The following is a 26,449-nucleotide window of genomic DNA, read 5'->3' as shown; positions in this document are numbered from 1 at the left end:
TGCGAGCTGGTATTCACAGACTCAGCATCGATGGCCGTCACAGCCTGATGCGCAGCGCAAAAAAGCCTTCAGAGTCGCTAGGTGTATTTGTGATTCCTATTACTCTTGTCGTGCAGTCTTGTGCTTCTTTCAAGGTGTCGGCGCAATTTGAACGGGGTATGCGGAGTTGGTTCAGCGTGAAGTGAGGAGCGGAAGGAGTAACGTGGCTATTAGAAGAGTTTGGCCGATGAATTAGTAAAAGAACGGCCTTATTGTTAAATACAAATGCTGCAAAAGCGCAATTCGCGCAAACCTGGAAAATGACCGTATATTAAATTCTCGTCTTGAACCTTGCAGAAGAAGGAAGACAGCTCGCGGCGCGTCAGGAAGCTGGCGTGCACGGACCGCTCTACTTCCATCCATTTCATGGGGCTCACGGCGCGGTACGTACCTTACTTGGACACTTCACATCTTTATCACGGGCTATTAACAAAGAACAAACAGAAGAATGAAGGTAATAAATCTCAAGCACTCCACTACCAAGGAACCCCAAGAAGCGTAACTCAGCTCAACTGCTGCACTCTCTCACTGAAACAAAGACACGTCGGCATTGGACATTTCTCTATCATTTATCAGGTATTTTTTATTGAATGTCTGTTTATAACCTCTCATCCTTAACAGGCAAGTTGGAACTCATTGAGTAACAAACAGGCGTCACATGCCATTGGCTTCGCAGCCCAATTTGATTTACGACAGGGCACAATTCTAATACAGCATCTCATGAGGATTCTCGAGTTACACGCACAATCCCAATCAGACAACTGTGATACCATCGCCCTTACCAGGACGTCCCAGATACCTCCCGAAACGCCAACCCGTTTAGTACAACCGGCCTACAAATCCTCTTCGCCTGCAATGATATTACAAACAGCCAAACAAGAGCCACTCACTGCTTGCTGCGTCTTCGCTCCCGGCGCTGCTGCCTCGCGCGAGCCTTGAGGGTATCTTCACCACGGTATTCCTCCGGCAAATCAAAATCAACCTCGGGTATCTCAGGCATGGGTAGACCCCATGCCATAATCTTCCTCCCTGCGCGCCTATGTCGATGCAGAGCGCTGTCACGCTCATATCTCTTGCTGAAGAATGACTTGAACTCCTTGGGTGGTTCTGGCGGTTTTGGAGCTGGTGCTGTTTTTGCAGGACGCGGGATTTTGGCTACAGCTGGTTGAGGAGTCGACTTTCGATTCTTTGAGCCTTTGGCATTCTTGGATCTTGCCATGGCTTCCTCTTGCAATTGCTTTGCTGGTGATTCCGAGTCGCTTGCATCACCATTTTCGCTATCATCGCCGGCTTCGTCTTCTTCGACACTTGATGAGTTTTCTTCTTCTTCCTTCTCAGCCCGGGCCTTGTCTTTCTCCATCTTCCGTCTCTTCTCTTCCAACACCCAATTTCGAAACTTGTCAAGGATAGCCTGGCATCCTTTGATGAAATGGTTACGAGCAGGCTCAAATGTCTTCTTCTTTGTCTCTGTTACACCACTCACGCCCATAACTCTTAACCAGTCATGGCCTTGGAGTCCTTCAAGAAGTCGGATAATTTGGTCCCTTTCGTGCTGTGCTCTGCCTTTCTCGGTGTTACGTATTGATCTCTCCAGCCGCTCAGCGCGACGATGTATTGGCTGAAATAGTTTATCTGGTAAAGGATCTTCAATGGTCTTGTTCTTCGACTGCGATTCTAGAAAACCTAGATCGACTTGCTGACAATCGAATACATTGTAGAAGAGGGCATCGCCGTATCCTCGTACAGGATATTCAATTGCGGGGTGGTGAGTTTGTGGGATCGCGCGTCGGGGATCGGAATCGACGATTACGATGGGCGTGTCAACATTGAATAATTCTATATAGAGTCAGAAAATGATGTATCTTGTACGCAACATTAGGTGAACGATGGGGATTTTTTTTGGACGTACGCTGCTCCTTGGGCTCATTCCCAATCACCTCATCGTATTCAGGAAAATAGGCAGAGAGTTCGCTTTTGAACCTCGTAGCTTCTTGAGAGCGCAGCTTGCGGCCTTGCTCCTGGGTATTAGTATCGCTCGGTTGAGGCTGCAACCGATCGAGTTCATGTTTGATTCCATTGATAACTTTGCTCTGGTGTTTTGTAAGAGCCTGCTCCTGCTTCGGCTTCGATGTCGCGCTGTCGGTCGTAGGAGGAGGGGGTATTGGTGTCGTAGTCGCCACTGTAGGCGTCGCAGCAGGTTTGCGCGTGGGTGGTGCCGCTTTGTTGTTGTCGATATCGGCATCACGGAGTCCGTGAGTACCCTTTGCGAAGATCTCGACTGTTAATCGCGTTCTTTTCGGTTTGATCGCATCGAAATCGCGATCGTGGGTGTCGAGTGCCCTCTTGTTGCGCCCTCCTCCTCCGCCCTGGGCATGTGCGAATACTCCTGCTGGGGGCGTCAGGTGGTGATGTGGGTGATGCTGGTGCGGAGCTTCAGCGCGCCGCGAGGAACGGGTGACGGAAGCCATTGGAAGACGACCAAATGCCTGGCATGGTTTCAAGGATGTATTTCTCTCAGTCCGCCAGCTCAGTCTGAAGATGGCGTCGTCGATGTTGATGGTTTTTTTTCGAACGCGGTTTCGGTGCGAGTGCGACCAGTCTGTACTGCACGTTTGCAGTCAGTGGAAGCTTGGCTCCGTCTCGCAGGCCACCAAGCCAGGGTTTTGAGCACCAGTGTTCTTGCAATTTCAGGGCAATGGCGCCACTGTGCCCCCTATATCCCACTGACAAATGCAGAGCTACAGGGCATTCGCGCGCTGGAGCCACCTGTGGCAAATGAGTTGGTCATACGCACCTCGAAAAACAATAGTGCGATAAATGCCAATGGTTGCCTGTAAGGTTGTCCCAGGTAGGTGCCAAATAAGGTGACAGAAATATTGACTACCAGCACAGTGGAGGTTCAAAGGAGCTTTCTCTGGAATGACAGCTTTGTGACTGGACCACAAATATAATAACATAGCAGAAAAGTTTATTAACTATTTGAAGAAAGTATCAAGAAACTGAATTCTTTGACTGAAATACTTGTATTTCTACTGAAAAGCTTCAAGTGTTCGCTTAAGTTACGACTGAATTAATACATTATGCTTTCTTACTAGTAGTGAGATTGCTTGAATGCATCTGGTTTCAGGGTATGAATATCATGTACATTACAAAAAGCGAGAGAACCTAGGACCTCTATTCTCAGTGAAGTATTCGGGTAAGATCCAAATCCTTTGCTCTCAAATCAGTTGTCTCATCATTCAAGATAGTCCCTGGCATACATGAACGACCGTTCTGTGCTTCTTCATGCTTGGACACCTTCGCTTATTGGGTACTGTAAGTAAAGTCTCGAAGCCCTACCTATTCAAGCCATAGGATGAATAGCTGGGCAGGGGTTTTTACACAGCTTAGATGAGCTTCGCAGCAATATCGTTTGTTAGCTAGAACTGGCAGCTACACGAAGAGAATATTCATGATCTTGGGTATTCGTACTTGATGTCGTGAACCATAATCCGGGAACCGCTCTATACACAAAGGGTATAATATCGTAAAACCAAAACACCTCGCCAAACACCAAGTGTCTTACTATACGTGCATCTTCTCGACATCCTCCTTTTTCTCCCTCTTCGCAGCCTGTTTCTCCTCCTTTGTTGGTTTAATGCCAAGCTTCTTTAAGACCTTCTTTACTGGTCTTCCCTCTTGCTTCTCTGCCTCTTCTCGTTGTAAGACTTCCCTCTCCTTCGCGGCACTTTCACTCTTGTCCTTGGCTTCCTCTTCCCTACGAGCCGCCTCCTCTGGGGCTATTATCTTATCTTTCCTGTGTCCCACACGCTGAGCAAAGTCCTTGCCCTTGCGTTTCGTCTTGATATATGTTTCCAGTCCTATCAACACAACATACGACTTGGAGATCGAGACGTGGCTCATGTCAACCTCTGACTGCCGCAAGCTCGCAACAAAAGCGCGGAAATTCGCAGCGGGTGGACGATAGTGTCCGCTCAGTGGTGAGAGGGATGAAAGTCGACCATTCTTTATTTTAATGAGGCCAGCTGAAGATATACGCGAACCCTGGAGGAAAGACGAGTGTTGAAATGCCCCTGAATCTTTGATGCCCACATACATGCGAAAGCTTGTGTCTGCAACGAAGATCCATGTATTCTTCCTGACAGATTTGCGCATCAACTTGTTAAAGATTGTGGACGCTGAAATCTGAGACACTTTGTTCATACCCTGACTGTTGTCAAAGTCAGGGGTCGCATACTTGGCAGCCCGGTCTGCCTCTCGTCGTGACTCTAGAGAAGAATCGGAGCTGGAACTGCTGACAGATTCGAGGGATCGTGCATCCTCAGGCTGGGCTGCGGCGTTGAAAGCCGGCGTGGAATCGTTCACAGGCACGACACCGTATATGCTGTCCTTGAACTCTTCTGTGGTATCAATGCGCTGGCCATTCTTCGCCCAACAGAGTCGGCCTTCACTGTCAACTTCAACAAGGTAGTACTGGCGCTCTTCACGAGACAGATACCGAACTTGCTCCCGCTCAAGTCGATCGCGTGGACAGCCATCAACCTCAATGTTGCGGCCTTCACCATAGTCAAGCCAGTAGAAGAAGTTCTCGGTTGTATCTGTTCGCTTCCAAACTTCGTGGTAACGGCAAAGATTACTTCCATAACGGTGCTTCTGGTCGACCATCTCGAGGAAGTATCGAATTCCCATCATGCGCGCCTCATGTTTCCGTGCAGCAGTGGCTTTCTCACGTCGCGCTCGTGCAGCAGCTCGTTCTTCGGGGGAGGCATCTTCATCGGAAGACGATTCTGAAGCTTCAGAATCTGACAAAAGATCATCATGGCCTGCTCGTCGCGCAACGGCGCTCGCCTTCTTCCATTTTTCTCGTGCACTGGCCGACTTGTGTTTCGCAAAATCGTCCGCTTTTGACTTACCAAAAGCTTCGCTATCAGCTTCTGTTTTCGGTCGTGGCAATGTCGCATGTCGAAATTGAGCTTCTCGAATTGCAGTGACCCATCTTGTACTTGAATCCAAGCCAAACCCTTGCATCTCTCTTCTTGCGCGATATCCTCTAAATGTTTTCTGTATAGTTCGCGCAGCTTGCGCCTGCGCCTGGTCCTCCTGACTGACTGTCGACATACTGGCAGCTCTATTGCGCTGACGCTGGGCTTCGCGCGACCAGCGCCTTCGCTCGCGATCTCTGCGCTTTGTCTCTTGTTCGCGTTGTTGTTGAACAAGTGCAATTCGTTCGAACTGCTTCGGTGAAGGTGGGTGTAGAGAGTTCATGTAATCTTTTGTCTTAGTGGTAAAGTGTAAGTCGCTGTTAGTGGATGACGTAGAGCTGACGGTTGAGAATTTTTGTGCTGTTAAGTCCAACGATGATTGACACGGGGTCCCCTCCAGTTCCATACTGATATCGTTTGGGGTCTGCACTAAAACCGGTAACATCAAACAACGGTTTTCTAGAATATCGAGTTGCGTCATGGTCGTGGGGTTGAACTGGGTCGAGGATGTGGGGGTGGGAGCCAAGTTGGTGATAATGGCGATAAAATCCTTGGAAAGGGCTGTTAATCACATTGAGGAACAAGAAAAGATGAAGCTTGATGAACTCATGACACTTCGAATCTCTTTAGTTCAGAGCTGGATCTTGTCGCTCTTATAAACATGGTCTTTACTACTGATGTAGTCAGGCCAATGCCCAGAAAAGCAGGTTCTTGTCACTCTTGTCACGGGAGAACGGCACTTGGCAATCCTGCAAAGACCATTGGCATCACCGTAAAATCTCAATAGATTGCTTTATTGAGACGCCGCGATGCTTGGTAAATGCCGTTGCGTACCGACATGTTCTAGACTCGTGGCTGGCAAATCGTCAGAATAGCGGCACGTAAATCCGTCAAGAAACTCACTCATTGGCTGATGCGTAACAGCATATCCTCTAAGCCATACCGAACTCCACATGTTATGTTAAGCTTCATTCAAAGTCAACAGCTTAACTGTCAGTATCGCGCGCCTGTTGTTAGCAACCACAATTCTCCTGCTGCGCCCTGGCGCCTATACTCAGCCCTTTGAATACGAGAGCTTAAACGCCCAGTGATGAAGGCGGAGCCGTACCGTCTTGGCGAAGCAAATGGTATGGTTTTCGAGATATGCTTGACTGTTTCGTACGACAATGCCAAACCTCGGTTCCATCTTGGCTCTCGAATCAAGCACAAGCTAAGAACAGACAAGCATGCAATACCCCCGTAGGGCCACAAGTGATAAGATCATCCAACTCATTATCATTAATACGGATCGTTGGCTGCTGCATATGTGCGTGAGACTGGGCCAAGTAATATATATCGTTTGTACAAAGAGGCCTCCCATGATTGAGACCTAAAGGTAAACATATCCAAAGAAGAGAAGATGCTAAGACGATAGGAACGCTATGCAAAGAGGAACTCCTTGAGGACTGGCGATCCAGAAAATTCTGGATTTAACAATATGCAACTAGTAAAGTCAGCATAATACTGCACTGGAAACTTCTGAAACACGCACTTGAGAAAGTATTGTAGGCCTGCCCGCCTTTTCTCGAGAAATCTGGGCCGAAACTTGGAAATGACACTCTTGGGCGGAAGCGCCGGAACAGCTGCCTCGAATCCGGGGAAAGTTTGAACCAACCGATATCGAAAGTCGTCAAACTCCGAATACCGTTTACGAATATTCATATAACTCCCCTATCGTTGGGTCAGTCAACACGTCTTCAGATCAGCACACCACTGCTGAACCAGCACCAGTTACTCACATTGAGAGCTTCGACACGGATATTCCACACCACAAAGGCCCCGATATTTGTTGCACTGCCGTTAACAATGGTATAGCTCACAATCTCAACACTCTTGGCCCAGCAAGCGCTGTTGCGGTCGTCGAATTCGCTCGCTTCGTTGTCACGTAGGGTTATAGCACCAGCAGGAAGAACGGAGTCGGTCGACATATTCGATATGGTTCGTTGATGGCCGGCACGGGTGTTGAGCCAGTATGGTGGCGATGTTATCGAACTCGGGGAGACGGTGGATGATTCAGTTTCGTGCCGCCCGTGATTGCTGCTATCGTGCGGGTCATGATCGAAGGATGTGCGTGGTGTCTCAAACACTTCGGTAGCTGTGGTCTGTGTCTCAGAACCACCTGGATGCGATGCGCTGGCGGCCAGATTGCCATTGCCAGGCGCTTGATCTATCGCAGTCGCCATTCAACCATGCGTTGAAACAAAATGTCGGGCTTGAATGGTTCGAGTTGCTAGCAAAGAGGCTTTCGATGTGACAGCTTTAATAGTTCTGAATTGTATGTGACTCAATGGTAAAATCGTGTCGCAATGATTCAATCGATCCAGTTGAATAATGTTGATATTTAATTAACGGTTGAAATCGTATCAGCGAGTTAGGATAACAGCCCATGAATTGCAGCCGTGCTTTTTAGTTGACAAAGCGCAAGGATTTGGGTTGCGGAGCGGTAGAGAAACAGTCAATTATGTACAAGTCGTCAGGATGAGGTTGATGATGAAATCACGGAGCGAGTAGAGGGCACGATCCAACCAGGGACATGGTATAAGGTAGGGTGTGTCTGGGTAGTGGCGATAGCTTGTCCCAATTGAAAGGATGAATTGGATGTGATGTCGTAGAGCAAAGCCTTAAACGGCGCCGTTCCGGGCCTTACAGCTTGATTTTTTCCGATTGACGGAGGGGCCCGCGCCCCCGGTCCATGGGAGTCGGGACAACCTAGAACGCACCTGTAAACTTTGTGACCTCTGGCTTCTTGTTTCTGTGAATCCACTACGGATTTGGTTAATCATAGTATTTACATCTACAGTCTCCGCGAGGTATCGCGACATGGGAGGAGAGTTGACTTATCGTTCAATGCCTACCTGAAGCTAATTACCTACTTACAGTAAACCAATCTCATGCTGTATGTAGTACGGATACGGTTTTCGTAGACAAACCCAATGCCCACTGACTTGGATATCAACCAAAATACCACACTTGCAAGGGTACACCATGACCGCCGCATTCACGGCCGGCCTTCATCTTGAAATACGGAGCTCAAAAGCCACATCCGCTCCGTGCCCGGCCGAAGAGGTCGGTCGGATACCGGTCGTCTAAGCTCGGGATGTAGCGGAACCCAGATTGATAAGCGTGAGATCTCATCGAATGTGGGTTTCTATCAAGGGATACAAGGACAGAGACCCTGGCTACTTTGTTCTAAGCCGCAGAACTCTCATCATATCATATGACATTGTCATCTGGTCCAGTTCAAACTGTAACTCTAATCGTAACCAAGGAGCGAAATAGAGGAGGTTGGAATCAAAGGAGTGACCGAAGTTGGAGGAAGACACCAAGGTCGAGTGGCCCAAAGTTTCTGTCAAGTTCTTGCAGGTTCACTTTGAATCGGGTGAAATTATCCTGGCTCTGCGGGGTTAGAATCTACTCTCCACATAGAATGAATACCTCTCGAGACTCGAAGATTCCTTTGAAAGCGAGGCTGGTCTCTTTCAGGTTTGGTTATCTTTTTGTGACCCGTCATAACCAAGTCTTCGTGTAAGGGCCTTCGCCTCGATTGATGCCTGCATGGCACGAGCACGATTCGATACGATAGGAAGTCACCTTACTATCTTGTACGAGAGACAAGTGGACATCGCTTCGGTTAGTCCGTCATATCTCCAAATGCACTCCGCTTTCCAAATGTCTTATAGCCAGCAGAGTGTTTCTTCACCTGCGATATTGGGTTACCAGAAGTGGTGATTATTCGACTCTGCTGTGTGATACCTCATAAAATGTGCGACTGTGATTGCTTCTCTATGAGTCTGCACATCTGGCCGCGTCAGCTCCATCGTGAGGCACAAACAAGATATCATCAACACCAACGATTGGCGCGATATCCATAGCATCATGTTCTCGTCGTGGTGCATTGCGCGGGGTTATCAAAGGGTTCAGTGCAGTGACATGCCCCGCCCATATGCAAGAAATACGAAGGTTGTTGGCTGGTCCAGATGCCTAGCACCGAACAGATTTACCCTTTATGGGAACAGTTGGCCACCATTCTTGCATCCGAGTGGCCAATCGCCCGTAAAGAATACTCCGACGTGAATCATGGTGGGCTCGTACATGTTGTGAGCGACTTCAACCACCAACTGGAGCGCGTCGTTCGCGTGGTCCAAGATGCACTCTGTGATGCACAATGAGAAGACCAAAATAACAAATGCGCAGTACCTAGTGGTCTCATATCGCTTCATGACTACTAGAGGTGGGGTCTGTAGTAGTCAACCGTTCGCGTCCGCCACAAAGCCAAGCTCTAGACATGCGGTTGAGAGGAGACAAACGAAGGACGACCTCCACTCGTATCTAAGCCCATGATGGCGAGTATGGGGCATCACCGACATCTGACAAGAGTACGGTAGCGTTGAGTCAACTGAAAAGATCTCCATTGGGATCTTCTGAAGATCACAGACGGGGCTGCTGTAACAAGAACATTATCGATAATACTATTGACTCCTTTTAATCACGGCTCTTAAACCAAGGGCCTTGGAGATTACGGTTTTACAACAAGCGAGCCAAACCTCCCCAGACCGCCCTAAAAAGTCCAAGCTTCAGCGGCGGACCGCACTAGTTGAGCCTATCGGGCCTAGCCTCCAGAGTATTCCGGGACCTCCTGGGCACAAAATGCGCCGAGTGGTGGACGATATGGAGCAAATAAAGTCTCATTGCTGTTGGGATATGTTAGAGCTAAGCCCAATACCGCTGTGCTGCTCCCAAAGTCCCCTGTTCGCTCTGCGAAAATTGGTGCTACTGGTGCTACTTTGTCCACGGTCTGTGGTCATGATATCGCCCAGGCTCGGGTCTCGCCTCAGCTTTTGCTACGGATCATTTCTTTTGACGCTGTAGCCCGGCGGTAGGTAAGAGGTATCCATCCATCATCCATGCATCCATATACATATAGCCGGGGGTTGTCTGTCATTGAAATGTCTCGGACCTCCTCGACCTTTTCTTCATCGTCCTCTTCTCTCACCACCTGCTTTTGATACACTCGCTATATCAGACCTGGTCTTGATTCTTAACAGTCGTTAACTCGTCATCTTCATCTTTTATTTCTTCTTTTGCTCGCTTTTCTCAAATTGTTGGTCGTCACTCACATACCTCGTTCTTAATCTGTAAGTCAAACATCGTCCGAGCCGACGGGTAGTGCCCCGGTTGTCTTAGTGATAGCATCCTCCATACCTCTCCTTCCCGCAGAGCACAAGCAATCTCCTCATTATGGGAAAGAGAGAGACTTCCAATGGAATACAAGTGAATAAAACCGCTGACTCCCGGCCAAAGAAAATTCATACCTTTCGTCAATCTTCACCGTTTACGAGTTTTCTTGGACTTCTCGCATACGTATCAACCACATACATACCTTCATCGTATCCAGCACAACTAGTTCTCATACAAGACACAAATACGTCACAATAATGCCTTCTCTCCGAACAACCGTTCTGGCCGTTGCTGCCTCAGCCATTGCCGTTGTCAACGCCGACTATGTTATTGACCCCGAGAGTGTACCCCTGTCTCAACGCCGTGAGTAAAGCTCTATCGCCGGGTATTTTAGGGTGCAGGGACTGATACAGAACCAGGTGTTTGGTGCCAGAACGAAATAGAAACCTGCCCTATGATTTGTAGTCAGACTAGCAAGGGAGATACCAAGGTCAACGATTGTGATCCTGTAAGTTTCGTTATCTAGGCTTGGTTGACAACTGTTAATTTCTTTTGTCCAGAAAACCCTTACATACGGCTGCATCTGCGGCGACGGCAAGCAACCCAACGTGTCTGAATACTCCCTGACCCTGCCATTCTACGTCTGCCAGGAATGGGGTAACCAATGTGTCGAGGACTGTAAGGGTAGTGCCTCTTGCGCTTCTGACTGCCGCCAGAACCACCCATGCGGTGCCAGCAACCCCAAGAAGTACAACGCCACCTCCACAGCTACCGACACAGCTGCCGTGAAAGCGACAGCCAGCGCTACTGACGATCCCAATGTTGTCTACACTGGCACTCCAGGAGGCGACGATGATAATGACTCCGACTCAGACAGCTCAACAACAACAAAGACCAACGGCGCCGCCGTCATTGAGGCTGGGCGCACATGGGGCCTGACTGTTGTCTTGAGCACCATCTTCGCTGGGTTCGCCATGCTCTGAATTTCTCGTGATGCTTGGCGGTTTGCTGCCAAAGAGATTACTGCATTGCTTCTGTTCTCTTGTGTTTATTGCTCCACACTCCTTTGAAGCCTTGGACGTCTAGGTGTTTGGTTGTCTTTTATGGTGGGATATTTTCTTTTATGATTCGACTTGAGGGGTTGCCCTTTTACATCATTAATATCGTTAATGTCGGAGGGACGAAGAGATGGGAATCGGGGGTAGAACAGGACGAAATACATGTCGTTGACTGCAATCAAGCAGTCGAATCACCAGGAACCTTTCACGACAGATTTGAAGCCAGTGTGACATCACGATGCATGGAAACAAGCAGTGGTCTATCGAGACATGTCGTTGTCGGTTCAAGGATTCCGAGAGTTGGAGGACATCACAGTCAGCGTCAGTTGATCTTCACTCCACATTCCGCATTTCAAGACCCTTAGACGTGTACCGGGCTATCGGATCAACCAAACTGCCGTGATGTAAGTTTTGTTCTCCAACTAGCATCCGTTCCAGCCAATTGCAGTTGAATGAGAAGCTCGTATTCTTTTTGTTGGTGCTCACGCGCTCACGAGCCTAGAAGGGCATGTGAAAATCATTCTATTCATGCGCCATTGATCCATAGCGTTAGTTCATCCCTCGCCTCGGCACCAACGGCTAAGACGGATCAAATAACGTCGAAACAATCTCATGATGAGGTGTCTATGCGGCTCCTCCTCGTGAGCAGACAGGGCTGGTGCACCCTTTTGACAGGGCTGAGCATGCTGAGGTCACTGTGCAATTGAGAGCACTACATGAGGATGCTCGAGGAACTTGCTATTGTTCTCGAGTCTCACAAGAAAGGGGCCGTCAAAGTCGGCCTGTTTCGTTAGCTGTCAAATTGATGATTGGAGCCTTCAAATGAACGAGCCGCTAATTACCCAATTTTAGATGCGTGTTTCCCCTGTAAGCGGATACCTCTAGTGGATCGGATCGCTGGTGTTAGCAGGGGCTTTGGGGTTTACGATCCAGGGGCTCGACGTACGACGACACCAGTACGAGTTGGAGGTCGAATTCCAATTTCGAGTCCTAGTCTTGAGCTGTCAAAACCTGCCCCTTTAAACCTTTTCAATCCCTTCTTTTCCTCAACTGCAAAAAAACACTCTTTGGCGGTAACTGTTCATCAACATATTTAATTCTTTATCAGACTCTTCACCGCTATTCTTGGCTGTTTTACTCTGTCTCAGCCCTCCCGGTCGTCTTCGCAAATCAGGTCCGCCACATATAACCTTGGCTTAAGATCCAGTTCATCTACCGTTGTCGATAAGAGAAAACCTGTCACGCTTGTTCTTGGATTATCTTTCTCTTCCCACCCACGTGCCGCGCCGCCCGTCTCTGTTAGGATAACACCGCCTTGGTAGAGAGCCGAGGGTCAATCCATTTGCAGGCCTTTTGGCGGATCTACCTTACTTACCCTGTCCTTCTGCAAGTCACTATTGCGCCGTCGCTGCAGGTCCGATTGTTTAGGCGTGTTTACCGACGTCTTTAATTTTTTTTACCTTCCACCTCGTTCCCTTTCTTAAAAGAGTCCCCCATTTTTGCCCCTCCTCCTCCGGCCCCTCTCTTCCACCATGACTGCAAGCGAGACACTTCCGCTTTACAACCCAACGGCCACCGACCCGGACGGTACGAATATGGCTCCTAATACGAGTAAGTCCGAGAAGAAGAAACTCTTTGAACGCTTAAGTTCCATGGAGCATTGCAAAATAGACCGTTGACCACTAACGTCGGGGCCCTGCAGAAAAGAATGTTGCCGAGTGCATCTCTGATGACGCACTGGTGCACTTCAAGTCATACAAGTACTCAAGCGTCGACCTGTCGCCAGTCTCGAGATACGTTCTTGGTCCTTTCGTATGTATTGCCTATACCTCCAGCTCTCCTTTGCGCATGTTTTCGACCCTGTGTTGCTTTTTTATCTCAACAATTATTATCTGGACGAGCTCGGCAGCACTCGCGTGCCAAGTTTTTTTTTTGGGAGCTCGTGATAGCTAACGCGTCTTTGTCGTCATGTAGTGGAATGCCTCTGTCAACCTCCTACCACTATGGATTGCTCCCAACATGGTGACCCTTTTGGGTTTCTGCTTCATCCTGATAAATGTCGCTTTCTGTGCAATCTGGATGCCTGATCTTGTTGGACCGGTATGTGGGAGACCCTCCATGTCTCTGGAGTGACGTACTAACGCAAGTGTTCTTGCAGGCTCCTTCATGGCTTTACTTCAGCTTTGCCTTTGGCCTCTTCATGTACCAAACGATGGATAACCTCGACGGAAAGCAAGCTCGACGAACTGGAACCTCAAGCGGCCTCGGTGAACTCTTCGATCACGGTATCGACTCCTTGAACTGCACACTCGCCAGTCTGCTCGAAACTGCCGCTATGGGTCTTGGTACCTCTCCAGCTGGCATCATCACCGCTCTATGCCCATGCCTACCCATGTTCTTCTCGACCTGGGAAACCTACCACACGCATACTCTCTACCTAGGCGTTATCAACGGTCCTACAGAAGGCATCCTTATTGCCTGTGCAATTATGATCATGTCTGGCATTTGGGGACCTGGCATCTGGACCATTCCTTTGGCTAATGGCATCAAGGATACTCTCCCTGGGCTTGCTGAGCTCCTTGGCGAGACCACTTTCCGAGATATCTGGATTGGCCTGATCATTGGCTCCCTCGTCTTTACACAGATTCCCTTCTGTGTGCTCAACGTTGCCAAGGCTCGCAAGTCTAGAGGAGAGCCCATTCTTCCCGTCTTCCTTGAGTGGATTCCTATGGCCGTCTTCACTTTTTCGATCGCCGCTTGGGTTTTCTCTCCTTACAGTACCATCATGAAGGAGAACCACCTCATGCTTTTCTGCTTCATCATGTCATTCGTCTTTGGCCGCTTGACCACTAAGATTATTCTCGCCCATTTGACTCGCCAACCTTTCCCATGGTGGACCGTTATGCTATACCCCCTTGTTGGTGGTGCGTTCCTCGGAAACATGCCTCGATTTGGACTCCCTCAGGTCAGCGCCCAGTTCGAGCTTTTCTACCTGTGGGCCTATCTTCTCTTTTCCATGGTTGTCTATTTCCGCTGGGCCTGGCTCGTTGTTACCAGCATTTGCAACTACCTCGGCATCAATGCCCTCACCATCCCCAAGGAGAAACAGATCGCCAACAAGGCGGCACAGGCTGCCAATAAGCTACACTAAGCCGGAACTAGCCGTTCTAGCCGAGCAATTTTGTTCTGTCAAGCCCTGAGAGATCGAAATGACATAGAAAATAATCCATCCAGAGAGGCGCAGCATTTTGGAGAGAGATCATGGTACAAAAAATACTGGTGTCGCGATACAGGGCGAGGAATCAAAGCATGACGAGGGCGTTTGGTGTTTACTTGCGGGTTTCTCGCATTCTTCATGACGCTTGGATACTAAGGGGTCTTGTATCACGTCAACAACCATTGGGGTATATTCATTGTAATAGATATAAATGAGGAGTACGTGTAGATGATGGTGTTAGAGACGCCTTTGGATAGGCCCGGCTTTGACGCATAAGGCGCAAGCCAAATCAATAAGAAGCTTCAAATTTTCAGACACATTATCTATCGCCGTCCATACCAATTTCATGATACCTCGACTGTTGTCTTATCGTTGTTACCTATGAGGGCCTTCACAGCATTTTAGAAACGTGGAGTTAACGGGATGACGTAGCCTGCGTTAGCTTCAGAAGATAGATGTCTGCAGGAACCTTTGGTAAAGAGTTGCGATGAAATCTTGCTTGCCAGCTCGTTAGTTTCTCGTATCATAATGTTGGGTCAAGGGAAGTTTTTGAGAGAGAAATTCCCAAGCTAGCTCCCAATAATGCTTACCTACCTATTTAAAGGAACGCAAAACCCCCATCAGGTCAAGATGAATGATCAGATAACACAACTCTATGCTTTTCCTTCAAGGTGGTCTCAGTATCAATAACATTGTGTCGAATTTCAGTCTCTCTGGAATGCGTTCCAGTCTTTACTAAGACTGACTTGCACGCCAGGCTTAGGTATGATCAACGAGATCTTTCCATATCATTCAGCCTAGACTATAGCAGCTTGGCATAGGTAGTGAAGAGAATCGAGATAACGCCAACAGTATAACTATATCTGTATAGGCCAGTAAAAGTAATACGTGTCCAACTTGATAAATGCGTTTGGTGTGATTTATCCATATCGAATGCACCCTCAGGTCCTTTATAACCGTGAACCAATGGGGTTTGACCATTGCAACTATAATAACCCGACCCCTGGCTGTTCGACCATAGTTTAAAGGGTCCTCTCCCGCCCTCCCCCACGCCTGTTGTGCACATCAGACAGGCGTCTTTCGCCGAGAGCTAACAGGGGGCTTCGGACCAATATCGTTCATAGCTGCTGAAGGACCCGAATGAAGTCCAGATCCATTTCATAAAACACATGACGGACAATGGGTCGAGGCTTAGTATTGTTATAGAGAAAAACCAAAGAATTGACGGGGAATAATGTGAGCTTTGACCTCTGCATGTGGCCACACGCATATGGGATTGTGGCTGGAGTGTTGTGTCAAGGTACCAAGATTCGCCTGTGGTTCTGGGCCTGGGCGAAGTACCTACCTACCTACTACTACCTATTTTCCTCCCCACATCTATTCTTGTCGTACCTGGCCTTATCCTCCTCCGTGGCATGGATGGGCTGGCGAGAGAGGTTTAACTCCTGACACGAAGCACTTGTTTGCTTGATTCTGCTCTGTCTTTGTTCGCAACGTCCACGCTCACTGCCACAGCTGAACTTTTGCGCATTGTCATACGATTGTTCTGATCCTCCAGACGGAATGAGCTAGTTTTGCGCCCCACGATAACCCGAACCAAAACCCGCTTCTTGTTGGTTTAGAGTAGTATTTATTGGTGTCTTCCCATCCATGGCTGAATCTTCGACAATGCCTCGACCGCTATCGCAACTGTCATTCCTTGCAAAGCTTCTCGTCTTTGTCTGCCTGCTTCTATCGACGGTCGCCGAGTCCATGACACTTTCAGATGAAACCCTCGAGAACATTCCTTCGCCCGGCGACGACTTTGATATCAAGGATGGCAAGCTTCTTGCTCCTATCCTGATCCCTCGTGTGCCTGGCACCGAGGGTCAACGGCGTGCTCAGAAACACTTTGTCGAGTTCTTCAGGGAAAATCTCCCCGAATGGAAACTCGAAATACAGAATTCCACTTCAAAGACGCCTGTGCACGGAAACAAGCAAATCCCATTCTCAAACCTCATCTTTCGAAGAGACCCCCCTTGGGCGCAGAACGGAGACGTCAGTCGACTTACGCTGGTCGCGCACTACGATAGCAAATATGAGCCTGAAGGATTCATTGGCGCAATCGATAGCGCAGCGCCATGTGCCATGTTGATGCACATTGCGAGGAGCATTGAGGATGCGCTCACTGCGAAATGGGCCAAGATGCAGAAGGACGGATCTGCGGATGATGGGCTTGAAGAGACCCAGGGAATCCAGATCATCTTTCTAGATGGCGAAGAGGCATTCAAGCATTGGACGGAGGAGGACTCGCTTTATGGAGCCAGGTATGTTGAATATGGAGTTAAATACAAGCCAAACGGTTGACTGACTTGGTGTCAAGATCACTTGCTGAGGAATGGGAATATCAGTTCCATGGATCTACTGCAACTTACAGGACTCCCCTGGACTCTATCAGTCTGTTTGTTCTTCTCGATCTTTTAGGATCTGCGGATCCTACTATCCCTTCTTACTTCCTTACAACCCATTGGGCATACCGAGCCATGGCAGGTCTTGAGAAGCGAATGCGACAACTCAATGTCCTCGAGACCAAGCCCAGATTCCCTTTCCTCCCAGATGGCAACAAAACAGCCAATCGATTCACTCGCAGCTATATTGACGATGATCACCGGCCTTTCATGCAGCGCGGCGTCGACATCTTGCATCTCATTCCATCGCCATTCCCCGATGTGTGGCACGAGATCACAGACGATGGTGAGCACCTCGATCTTCCAACCGTGCGTGACTGGGCGAGGATCACCACTGCGTTCGTGGTGGACTGGATGGGTATCCAGGACTTCATGCCCAAGTTGGCGGGAACTAAAGCGAAGAGGAATGGTGCGGCTGCGACAACTACGTCGAGCCGGAGGACGGAGCTTTAGACGACACAAACGTACATATCTGCATCGTTTAGAGAAAGGTCGGTGGGTTATTTTGGGCTTGGCGTTGTAGGCGCGATGACATGAAAAGAGCCATGTAATGAACGGTCTATTTTGCAAACATGGAGTAAAGGAGTCTTTAGTAGACTAGCTAACATCTGAATCTACTGCTCTTCTTGTTCATCGGAGTCTTCATGACCTTTCTGCTGTATCAAAGGAACCCTGAAAACGCTCATATTTCCCATTGGTACCGTGTAAGACGGACCGAGAAGGAGAGGCATTTATTAGGGATTTGCACCAACATCAGACTAGCAATAACTCCCGAAGTAGACGCCAAATTTCCCTGATTGGCCGACTCTATCTTGGACCCTGACTGCGCCTGTGAAAGGAGGGCGTCTCCAAGTTTAAGCCCCGGACAGTTTTTATGGAGTCTGGAGAGATGATACGCTACCGCCAACTTCCAGCGGGTTATTGGCAGTTTTGTTTTGGTTTTGCGCGACATACGAGTAAGGTAAGGTAAGGGTATCGATCATATTTGTAGTTCAAGCTGACGTTGGTTTTTCTGGCGCCCTCTTGACTCAGTTCTAAGTCTGCTAGCAGTGGAGGTCTTCTATTTAAGTGGTTGCTGCTCCCTGCTTCTTCCACAGGCACTGTTCTTCAGTAGTTGTTGTAAATCACAACCATCTTACACCTCACCATGTCAGCCATCTATTCTGAAGCCCAAGTTGCTGGGTTTCTCAAACATCTTCAGGTCCCTCAAGAATTCTACGTGGGCAATGAGCCTATTCTGGACCATGCCTTTCTCAAAGTGCTGCATCAGCACATGATCGCAACAGTCCCATATGATAACTTGACGCTGCATTACTCGTCGCATCGCAATATCATTCTCGAGCCTCAAGCTCTCTACCAAAAGATCGTGGGGGATGGGCGCGGAAGGGGGGGTTACTGCATGGAGAGTAACCTCTTCTTCTGCTACATGCTGAGAGCTCTTGGTTTCCAAGTATATCCCGTAGGCGTACGAGTTCGTCTGCGAAAGGACGGTGTTCCTCACGGTGATTTCGTTGGCTGGCAAGATAAAACCCAATTCTGTCATCAGTATCGTTCACTAACTGTTCCTAGGGTTCACATTGTCAATATTGTAACTCTACCTGATAATTCTCGCTGGGTTATGGATGCTTCATTTGGCGGCGACGGCCCAACACAGCCCATGCCCTTGATCGAGGGCGCCGAGTGGGTTAACATGGGGACACAAGATGCTCGTCTTATCAAGGACTTCATTCCCGGCCAAACAGAGCTCACGTCCGGGCGTCGTCTCTGGATCTACCAATGCCGCAACTCCCGCGACCAGCCTTGGACCAGCTTCTATGCTTTCAGTCACTCAGTTGAATGGCTACCAGCCGATTTCGAGATTAGCAACTGCTACACAGGCACAAGCCCACGCAGTTTCCAGACAACGACGGTTTTGATTGTCAAGTTCCTTCTAAGAGAGAGCAAAACGTCACCAACGGGCGAAGAAATTTACGGGAAACGAATGCTGGTTAATGATGTGGTTAAGGAGAACCCCGGAGGTAAGACAAGGGTTCTGAAAGAGTTGAAGACAGAGGATGAGAGAGTGGAGGCGTTGAAGGAGTATTTTGGCATTGATTTGACGACGGAAGAGAGAGAGGCTATTAAGGGCTTCCAGACTGAGATTAAGAGCGAGTAGAGGATGATATATCAGCAGTCATTAATTTAGAGGTTTATGATAGAAATGATTGTTCAACTTTTAAGAGTTTATATGAGACTGTCTAGCACAGAAAACCGTGAATTAGTTTCGTTCGGTTATGGTAATACGCAAACATGCTTTATATCGATAAAGTCTTATATCTCTGTACAAAACCTTTTCTGTGTAGAACCAGAAGTTTCTTGGCGTGAGGGATGATGGGTCTCAATGGCATTGCATGTGTCTAATGTTCAGTTTTCCAAACCTCTCCGCGCGATGAACACACTTAACAGATCTAATGTATCGAAGTATGCCTTTGGACCAGTTGATTTTGACACACCGGTTTAATGTCAGAAGTCTCATTACATACTTGGGATATTGCATTACTAGGATTAACCATACAAACAGAGGTTTATAGAATTAATCGATGATCACCATGAAATGGATTTGTTCCTTCAAGTGATACATATCGTAGACCTACCCTGAAGCCAGGAGCTCTCTTCGAGTCTCCACCAAAGTTGGAGCTTTGACCAATCAAAGCTCTCCACTGCCACCACGTAATGCAAGCTACGGTGCGCCATCTGTCTTGAGCTATCCTGTCTCATCCACTTGGCCTCAACTCCAGAACCGACCGAATCGACCTGCGATAACGTCAAAATCATGCGCTTCTCAATCGCATCGTCCCTAATCCTCCTAACGAGCGTGACTAGCGCTGCCTCGTCTTGGAGTTTCACCGATGGCTCCGTCACTGTCGGCTCCAAGAGAGCCCAGGGCGTTACTGCCAAGTAAGCTAGCTGTCCATCTAGAGATGCCATGATGAAGTTATCATGAGCGATTGAGTGCGAGAGAATGTCCACTGACTAGTCTGATCAATACAGATTTAGCGATCAGAAACCTACCAAGAAGTCTCTTGTCCTAGGCAAGGCAGATACCATCAAGGTCTCGTTAACCACGACCGAAGCTGGCGAGCCAAAGCGCCCTCACCAGGCATTCCTTATCCTCACCGAGTCAACTGGCCTCGAGGCCCCATTCCCTCTCAAGATGAAGGCCTCTGGAAAGGGCGAAGCCGAGATTGTACGCAATCAATCAGAGTCGAATCAATTCCACGACTAACCATAATCACAGTCACAAAAGGATCTTCCTATTCAACTGCTCCTCTCCGACGAACCCATTAAAGCCAACCTTGTCCTAGGATCTTTCGGCTCGTCCAACCCCCTTATTTCCCCCGTCTTCGATATCGAAGTTCAACTCGACTCCAATGCTCCTTCACCTCAGTATGAGGCTCCTGTTCGATATGGCCCCCGAGCCGAGATCGACCACATCTTCAAGGTCGGCGACTCGAGTCCTCCCGTGGTTGTCACTCTTGTCTTTGTGCTCGCTATCGTGGCTAGCGTTCCTGCTCTCTTCCTCGGGGTACGTGTGAATTCTGCCATCATACATTCAGACTAACAAGCATGTAGTGGCTCTTCCTTGGTGCCAACGTCAACCATTTGCCCAAGGCCCTCAAAGCTGCACCCATATCTCACGCTGTCTTCTTTGGCTCCATTGTCGGCATTGAGGGCACGCTGTTCCTCTACTACGCCCAATGGAACCTCTTCAAGACCTTGCCTATCGCCATTGTCCTTGGCGTAGTGGCGCTTCTGAGTGGAACCAAGGCTCTGAGTGAGGTCCAGAGTCGACGTCTCGCTGGAGAGAGGTAATCTGGTTGCAACATTCGAAAGTAACTGCTTGGCATGATAGAAGGGCTAAAGCTCGAAACCATACATCACAAGTCGATGTTGGTAGAAGATAGGGGAAGACTGATCTCTTACTAAAAGAACAGCTATTGCCGGATTGCGGGTATCGACATGTATACAATAGATGTTCCATGATGGGAATTTCTGTAACATCAAAAGTCCATCAATCAAGAGGTTCAAGGACGAGTAACTTTTCCCAAGAGTTGAAATGATGCCAAATTATAGGCATGCAAAACGGATGTACATTATGATAGACACTGGAAATGGAGTCGGATTTGGTGACTTTTCAATAATTGCTACATCCCAATAAGCGAATACGTGCCATGATTTTGTGATTCCTAGACTAAGACATGCACCTCGAACTCTTCATCCGTGTAACTAACAGTCAATAATCAGTGCTTACTAGTCCTCTGCCTGTCCTGCCTGTCCTGCCTGTTCTCTTACAATGTTCCATGCTTATCGCAATATTCAGTATCCATCGCTTACTCATATGCTCGAAAACAATTACCTCTCAACACTTATTCCTCCTTCGGCTTGGTCCACATACTCAGCTGTTCCTCCAAGACACTGTTGAACCATTGTGTCTTCTCTATGATGGGTGCGTGTCCCATATCGTCCACAATGTGTACAGAGCCTGGTTTCAGCACTTTGATGAGCCGTTCGCCATTTGGAAAGCTGATCATGTTGTCACGCTTTCCATGCATAATCATGATGCGCTCAGAGCCGACACCGTCTGCTATTTCCCGTAGCTGGTCATCCGTCTTGTTGTGCAAAGCTGCCGCCGCAAGTTGACACATGAGCATTTTGGTGGTGTACAGCTCGGGGTTTGTTTTCTTGGTGAGTTCCTGAGCCTGGAAACGCTGAAAGTTGGTCTCGAAGAGGCCGTATGTTGGACCACCCTCTGGCGGTGGTGGGCTGCATCGTGCGGTGACGCCTGGCTCAGGTAGTATATCATCATCTGGTGCGACGAGCCACTCGGGTGTGAAGAGCCGGAGAGCGGTGTCGACAATACTGCGCTCCATGGACTTGGGGTTGATCATACCCATGGTGTCTGAGACAGTTTCCCACAGTCCCTTTGTGTTCTGGACCTTGCCTGATGTGCAGATGAGGGAAAGCGACTGCAGACGCTCGGGAATACGAATAGCAATTTCTTGTGCAATCATGCCACCCATGGAGATACCAACGAGGTTGATATCCCGCTCAGCCTTCCAGCCAACATGGTCGATGACCTCGATGGCATCGAGTGCCATGCCGCTGGTAGAATAGACACCCACGGGCTTGTCGCTGCCGCCCATCCCACGATTATCGATAATGAGAACCGAGTACTTGTCGGCTCGATCATGGCCGAAGTACTTTGTTTGACGCTGCCATGATGTCTTGACTCCTGCCAAGCCCATAATAAGCTACATACAGTCAGCAGTCAACCTCCCCTCTCAGAATATGACCAAATCTGAAGCAAACACGATACAGACAGTACGAAAGAGTAACACGCGGACGGAGAGATTAAGGGAATTTTAACGGAAGAAACGTACCACAAGCTTGACGGGTCCCTGACCATGAATCTCCCACGCAATGCCGACTGGACCACCGCGACCCTCAGCGACAGAGACCTTGCCGTGAGAGTGAGGTTCTAGGGCCCAGAGTGTGCCTGGATAGGCTGGGTGCTTGAGCGTCTCCTCAGCAGAGGGAAACGTGCGTTGCCTGCGAGTACGTATCGCGTGTAAGTGAGCCTTGAATTCACACATGAGGAGCGAATGAAAAGAAGCAGACGAAAAAGAAAGAATGGAAAAGATAGGGAACAAAAAGACTGGAACGACTATGATGGAACGGGTTTGTTTTGTTGGTCGAGGACTCACAAGTCAGTCGCCATAATCGATATTTGGCGTTTGTTTGCTCTCATAATAAACCTGGTCAAGGCTCTTTCTTGCGCAAACACGTTTGTGCACCCTTCGAGTCTCAAGGGAAATTCTTGTGCTGTTGTTTGATAAGTGTAAGGGACCTAGGCAAGTAAAGTAAGGTAGAATCCCAAGTTGCAGTTGTCAAAAAGACCCCGTACGTCACTCCCGGACTACGCGAGTAGGAGAATGTAGTGAGCACGGAAGAAATACAGAGATTTGAGCGAATGAAGAGTGATTGACATATAAAAAAAGCAAAGACGTTGTAGGAGACTTGGCTGTGAATTGTGGAGAGGTAGAAGTAGGTAGTATTCGGAATACCTTGTCACAACTCAACTTGCAACTTGCTAGGGTGAGAGAGAGCAAGTGAGTGAGCGATTGAAGGCGACATGGATTGCTGCATCATGCCTCGGCGCTACCTACATTAGTACCTACAGTTGCTTGATCGCCATGGGCCTAGGCACGCCACGTGAAGAATCCAAACATGGCATCTTTGGTTACATTCCAGCCTCGATGGAAGTGAGAGCGGTGACGCAAACCCTCCGAATTAGAGACCAAGTCAGCTAGTTATAGATAGTTTAATATACCCATGAGTCACCCACCATTCAACTATCGCCAATTGATGCACAACTCCAACAGGCAGTCAATGAATCTCAGACAGTTAATTCATGATCGAATACACGCCAATCAAGACTTGTATTCTTTCTAGGCCACTCCTTGATATCTTTTAATTGTTTCTTGCTTTGTTCCTTTTCGATTGAACTCCTTTCTGGTGTCTGACCGTTCATTCATTCATTGTCCACTTATATATGCATCGTAAATCAACAACTCTTCCACATCCACCTCAAGGCATCACAAGTCCGATACCACTCAGATTTTCCTCGTCAAGCTGGTTCTTGCGGTCGACACCACCAGCAATTGGGTTTACACGATAGTTGAACAGGTAATAATGAAGTTGACCATCACCGGCCCCGAATTTCTGCTGCTCCAGGAACAGCGCATTGTCCATCAGCGTCAATGCGTTGAACACATCGAACTTATGGCGCTTGGAGATAATAAGGGCATCGTGAACAAGCTCGTTAAGGCGCTTCTTGAGAGCAGCCTTGTCGAACTTGTCCTGTAGCGCGACGTCTGTACCGTAGTAAAACATGTAAGCAACCTTGATAACGTTGTGCTTAGCGTTTCCAATAGCAGTCGACTCGATACAGAAGAAAGAGAAGAAGTCAGTGATTTTCTTGTTTTCGTCCTTTGTAGCTTATTAGTGCGTATTCTCTGAGCTTTGTTCTTATGATGACTGACCTCGACAACGTATGTCCACACAACCTGCTGGTCATTGGGTCCAACCTTGGGGACAAACCAGTGATGAGCTTCTTCGCGGCTGAACTCTGGCGTCATATCAAAGCGCGCATTATACCGCTTATACAAATCCATAACAGCATCAAGGTCCTTCTCTTCCAGCGGTCGCAGGCCCTTGGTGCTAGTATCGTCTGGTAGCGCATACTTGCGAACCTGATACTGAGGCTTGCTGTTTGCGGGGAGAGGACTGAAGCCACACTCGTAAAGCTTTTGCCAATTGATAGCGCGATGGAAGTATCTGCATGTGCTGACGGGCTTTGGAAGGACGACACCAGCAGTGTAGAGTCCTTGCCAGATCTCGTTGAGGTTGCTGCGTCTGGTAATCTCCTTAATGAGTACTGGTGTAAGACGCTTGCCTCGGAGCTTCTTGTGGATGGCAAGGAAGTTGACCTCAGAGCAGGTAACAACGTTCTCTCGGACACGGAGGTGAACAGGAATGGCTGAGATAAAAGCTACGAGAAGACGGGACTGGGTTGCGCGGACACCAACGTGGTATTCCTTCTTCCAGCCAGGAGGCATCATGGCCCTGCGCGTGTCAGCGGATATTGGTCTGGAAAAGCTAGCTCGTGTACTGGCCAAGCAATCTGACAACTTACCATCGAAGGATAGAGGGAGAATAGTTGAAGCGGAACATAGCCTCATCGTCCTCGACGTAGTGCTTGTTCAAAAGCTCGTAAACTTCCTTGATCTCCTCGTCATTGGTCAAATCCATTGTAACCCATTCAAAGCCGGGAATTAGAGGGGCGGGCTCCTTGTCGACCTCCTCGACCTTCTGAATGCGTAAGGGACCCTCCTTCAAGGTCGCATCCTCTCCAAACTTGGGTACAGGCTGCGTCTGCCAGAACTTATACGATCCCATATCTTTGGCATTCTTTCCGCCCGCGGCAAGACCAGTCATGATATCTTGTAGTGACATTTTCTTGAGCATGTCGGCAGCCTGAGAACCGGAAGGATCATCGCTCTTGGAGGCCTTATTCACCTCTTGGGAGAGGGCTGGGTTGAGGGCGAGGAACTCCTTGATCTGCTGAGGAGTGAGGCCATCGAGGGCCTTGTGGAAATCGGAATCGGTCGGCGCGGACTTTGAGCCGGTCAGGGCCTCCTTGACTTTCGCTCGCTTCGACTTCTTCTTCTTTTTCTTCTTCTTGTCGCCGGAACCTTCAGCAGCGTGCTGCTCCTCATGCTCCTCCTCGGATCCAGATTCGGCGGCATCGTTGTCGTCGGCTTCAGCTTCGGCATCGGCGTGAGCGATGGCCTTGCCTTTGAGCTCGGCGTTCGTCTCGTCGACGACGGGCTCAACTGGCTTGGACTCCTCGGACATGATTCGAGATAGACCTTTTGATGTAGGTGTTGTCGATGCTAACTACTAGGTAATGTTACGTGGGGTGGGGAGTTTAATCGAAAGGAGCTCTTTGGTGGGGTAAGTAGCATGTGTCTGCCCTCCACTGCTAACGCTAGGTGGGGTTAAACGGCTTTAATAAAGTACTATAATAGTTATACATGAACAACCACAGGAGGTGCCTCGAGTTGTAAGCTTAATACTCGCCCCGTGATGTCGTGGTTGGCTTTTCTCATATATTAAAACTGATTCAAAGGAATCGCACGAGTGAACAAGGTATGGGCCCGGAGAGTCTGATCAGTACTTGGCCAGATTGACAACGTGCTTTGGATTTGTGATAGAACAATGAAGAGTGCAACGTGGGTAGGTCGACCTAGCGGATGGGAACTGTTTAGCTGGTATTTATACTGCTTTAAGAAGTCAGAAGTTGCGTCATCCAGGCAGATAAACCGTATCTGATACTGGACACTGTTATGTTGGCTGGCCAGCTATAGGGCAATAGGTGTCCTATTGTTTATAGTGTAGAATACTAAAGAGGCGAATGACTTTCATTTACTCGAAAGAAAGGAAAGAAGGATACAGAAAACTATAGTAGGTTCTCGATGTTGCAAGCACCCTAGAACTCATAAAATGGCCCAGAGAACTATCCGATAATGAGCACAATCCCGCTACTCACTACAGTGTAATTACTTCACTGAATGATGTAATGCAAGATGCCTCGATTCGTGTCTCGCTTGCAGCAATAACGTATAATCCAAGGATTTTGTGATCACTACAACTCATGGAGGCACGTTAAATGGCAGGCTAGGGGAGGACAGAAAACTCAGGACCTTGACCTGAAGTGATGAAAAGACTTAGGTAACCTAGAATAAATTTGGGATCAGTTTAGGATACCTTTTAGTAAGTTGATTTTGACACCATATATCAAGGTCTGATGTTTTCATGCTCCCCAGGGCCAGGGCTTCTTAGGGAACATAGCTGCGGTATGCAAGGGATTATCTCTACCAGCGCTTT

The 26,449-nt window shown here is 48.5% G+C and overlaps 10 protein-coding genes; 5 read left to right on the top strand and 5 right to left on the bottom strand.

Moving 5' to 3' along the window:
* Window positions 1-925: 925 nt before the first annotated feature.
* FFUJ_04256 (uncharacterized protein) lies at window positions 926-2,507 on the bottom strand (the record flags this gene model as incomplete). XM_023572480.1 has 2 exons in its annotated part: window positions 926-1,875; window positions 1,949-2,507. The coding sequence occupies 2 exons, from the start codon at window positions 2,505-2,507 to the stop codon at window positions 926-928; spliced, it is 1,509 nt and encodes a 502-aa protein (XP_023426597.1).
* A 1,096-nt stretch (window positions 2,508-3,603) lies between these two features.
* Window positions 3,604-5,502, bottom strand: FFUJ_04257 (uncharacterized protein; the record flags this gene model as incomplete). The annotated part of the gene is made up of 1 exon (XM_023572479.1): window positions 3,604-5,502. The coding sequence occupies one exon, from the start codon at window positions 5,500-5,502 to the stop codon at window positions 3,604-3,606; it is 1,899 nt and encodes a 632-aa protein (XP_023426596.1).
* A 938-nt stretch (window positions 5,503-6,440) lies between these two features.
* Window positions 6,441-7,243, bottom strand: FFUJ_04258 (uncharacterized protein; the record flags this gene model as incomplete). XM_023572478.1 has 3 exons in its annotated part: window positions 6,441-6,504; window positions 6,553-6,731; window positions 6,800-7,243. 3 exons carry the CDS (start codon window positions 7,241-7,243, stop codon window positions 6,441-6,443), a joined length of 687 nt encoding a protein of 228 aa, XP_023426595.1.
* A 3,252-nt stretch (window positions 7,244-10,495) lies between these two features.
* Window positions 10,496-11,221, top strand: FFUJ_04259 (uncharacterized protein; the record flags this gene model as incomplete). XM_023572477.1 has 3 exons in its annotated part: window positions 10,496-10,601; window positions 10,652-10,746; window positions 10,799-11,221. The coding sequence occupies 3 exons, from the start codon at window positions 10,496-10,498 to the stop codon at window positions 11,219-11,221; spliced, it is 624 nt and encodes a 207-aa protein (XP_023426594.1).
* Window positions 11,222-12,828: 1,607 nt separating this feature from the next.
* Window positions 12,829-14,447, top strand: FFUJ_04260 (related to ethanolaminephosphotransferase (aminoalcoholphosphotransferase); the record flags this gene model as incomplete). XM_023572476.1 has 4 exons in its annotated part: window positions 12,829-12,907; window positions 12,999-13,108; window positions 13,271-13,396; window positions 13,455-14,447. 4 exons carry the CDS (start codon window positions 12,829-12,831, stop codon window positions 14,445-14,447), a joined length of 1,308 nt encoding a protein of 435 aa, XP_023426593.1.
* Window positions 14,448-16,181: 1,734 nt separating this feature from the next.
* On the top strand, window positions 16,182-17,413 carry FFUJ_04261 (related to glutaminyl-peptide cyclotransferase; the record flags this gene model as incomplete). XM_023572475.1 has 2 exons in its annotated part: window positions 16,182-16,819; window positions 16,876-17,413. The coding sequence occupies 2 exons, from the start codon at window positions 16,182-16,184 to the stop codon at window positions 17,411-17,413; spliced, it is 1,176 nt and encodes a 391-aa protein (XP_023426592.1).
* A 694-nt stretch (window positions 17,414-18,107) lies between these two features.
* Window positions 18,108-19,115, top strand: FFUJ_04262 (related to arylamine N-acetyltransferase; the record flags this gene model as incomplete). Its single annotated transcript, XM_023572473.1, has 1 exon — window positions 18,108-19,115. The coding sequence occupies one exon, from the start codon at window positions 18,108-18,110 to the stop codon at window positions 19,113-19,115; it is 1,008 nt and encodes a 335-aa protein (XP_023426591.1).
* A 657-nt stretch (window positions 19,116-19,772) lies between these two features.
* On the top strand, window positions 19,773-20,812 carry FFUJ_04263 (related to oligosaccharyltransferase delta subunit (ribophorin II); the record flags this gene model as incomplete). XM_023572472.1 has 4 exons in its annotated part: window positions 19,773-19,897; window positions 19,991-20,186; window positions 20,238-20,525; window positions 20,573-20,812. The coding sequence occupies 4 exons, from the start codon at window positions 19,773-19,775 to the stop codon at window positions 20,810-20,812; spliced, it is 849 nt and encodes a 282-aa protein (XP_023426590.1).
* A 554-nt stretch (window positions 20,813-21,366) lies between these two features.
* On the bottom strand, window positions 21,367-22,593 carry FFUJ_04264 (related to alpha/beta hydrolase; the record flags this gene model as incomplete). XM_023572471.1 has 2 exons in its annotated part: window positions 21,367-22,251; window positions 22,381-22,593. 2 exons carry the CDS (start codon window positions 22,591-22,593, stop codon window positions 21,367-21,369), a joined length of 1,098 nt encoding a protein of 365 aa, XP_023426589.1.
* Window positions 22,594-23,587: 994 nt separating this feature from the next.
* FFUJ_04265 (probable NMT1-N-myristoyltransferase) lies at window positions 23,588-25,417 on the bottom strand (the record flags this gene model as incomplete). XM_023572470.1 has 3 exons in its annotated part: window positions 23,588-23,989; window positions 24,043-24,625; window positions 24,696-25,417. The coding sequence occupies 3 exons, from the start codon at window positions 25,415-25,417 to the stop codon at window positions 23,588-23,590; spliced, it is 1,707 nt and encodes a 568-aa protein (XP_023426588.1).
* Window positions 25,418-26,449: the final 1,032 nt, after the last annotated feature.

This window comes from Fusarium fujikuroi, chromosome FFUJ_chr02 (assembly GCF_900079805.1).
Source record: "Fusarium fujikuroi IMI 58289 draft genome, chromosome FFUJ_chr02".
NCBI classification, from domain to species: domain Eukaryota; kingdom Fungi; phylum Ascomycota; class Sordariomycetes; order Hypocreales; family Nectriaceae; genus Fusarium; species Fusarium fujikuroi.
The sequence above is the reverse complement of the archived record's forward strand: the minus strand, read 5'-3'. Positions and strand labels throughout refer to the sequence as shown.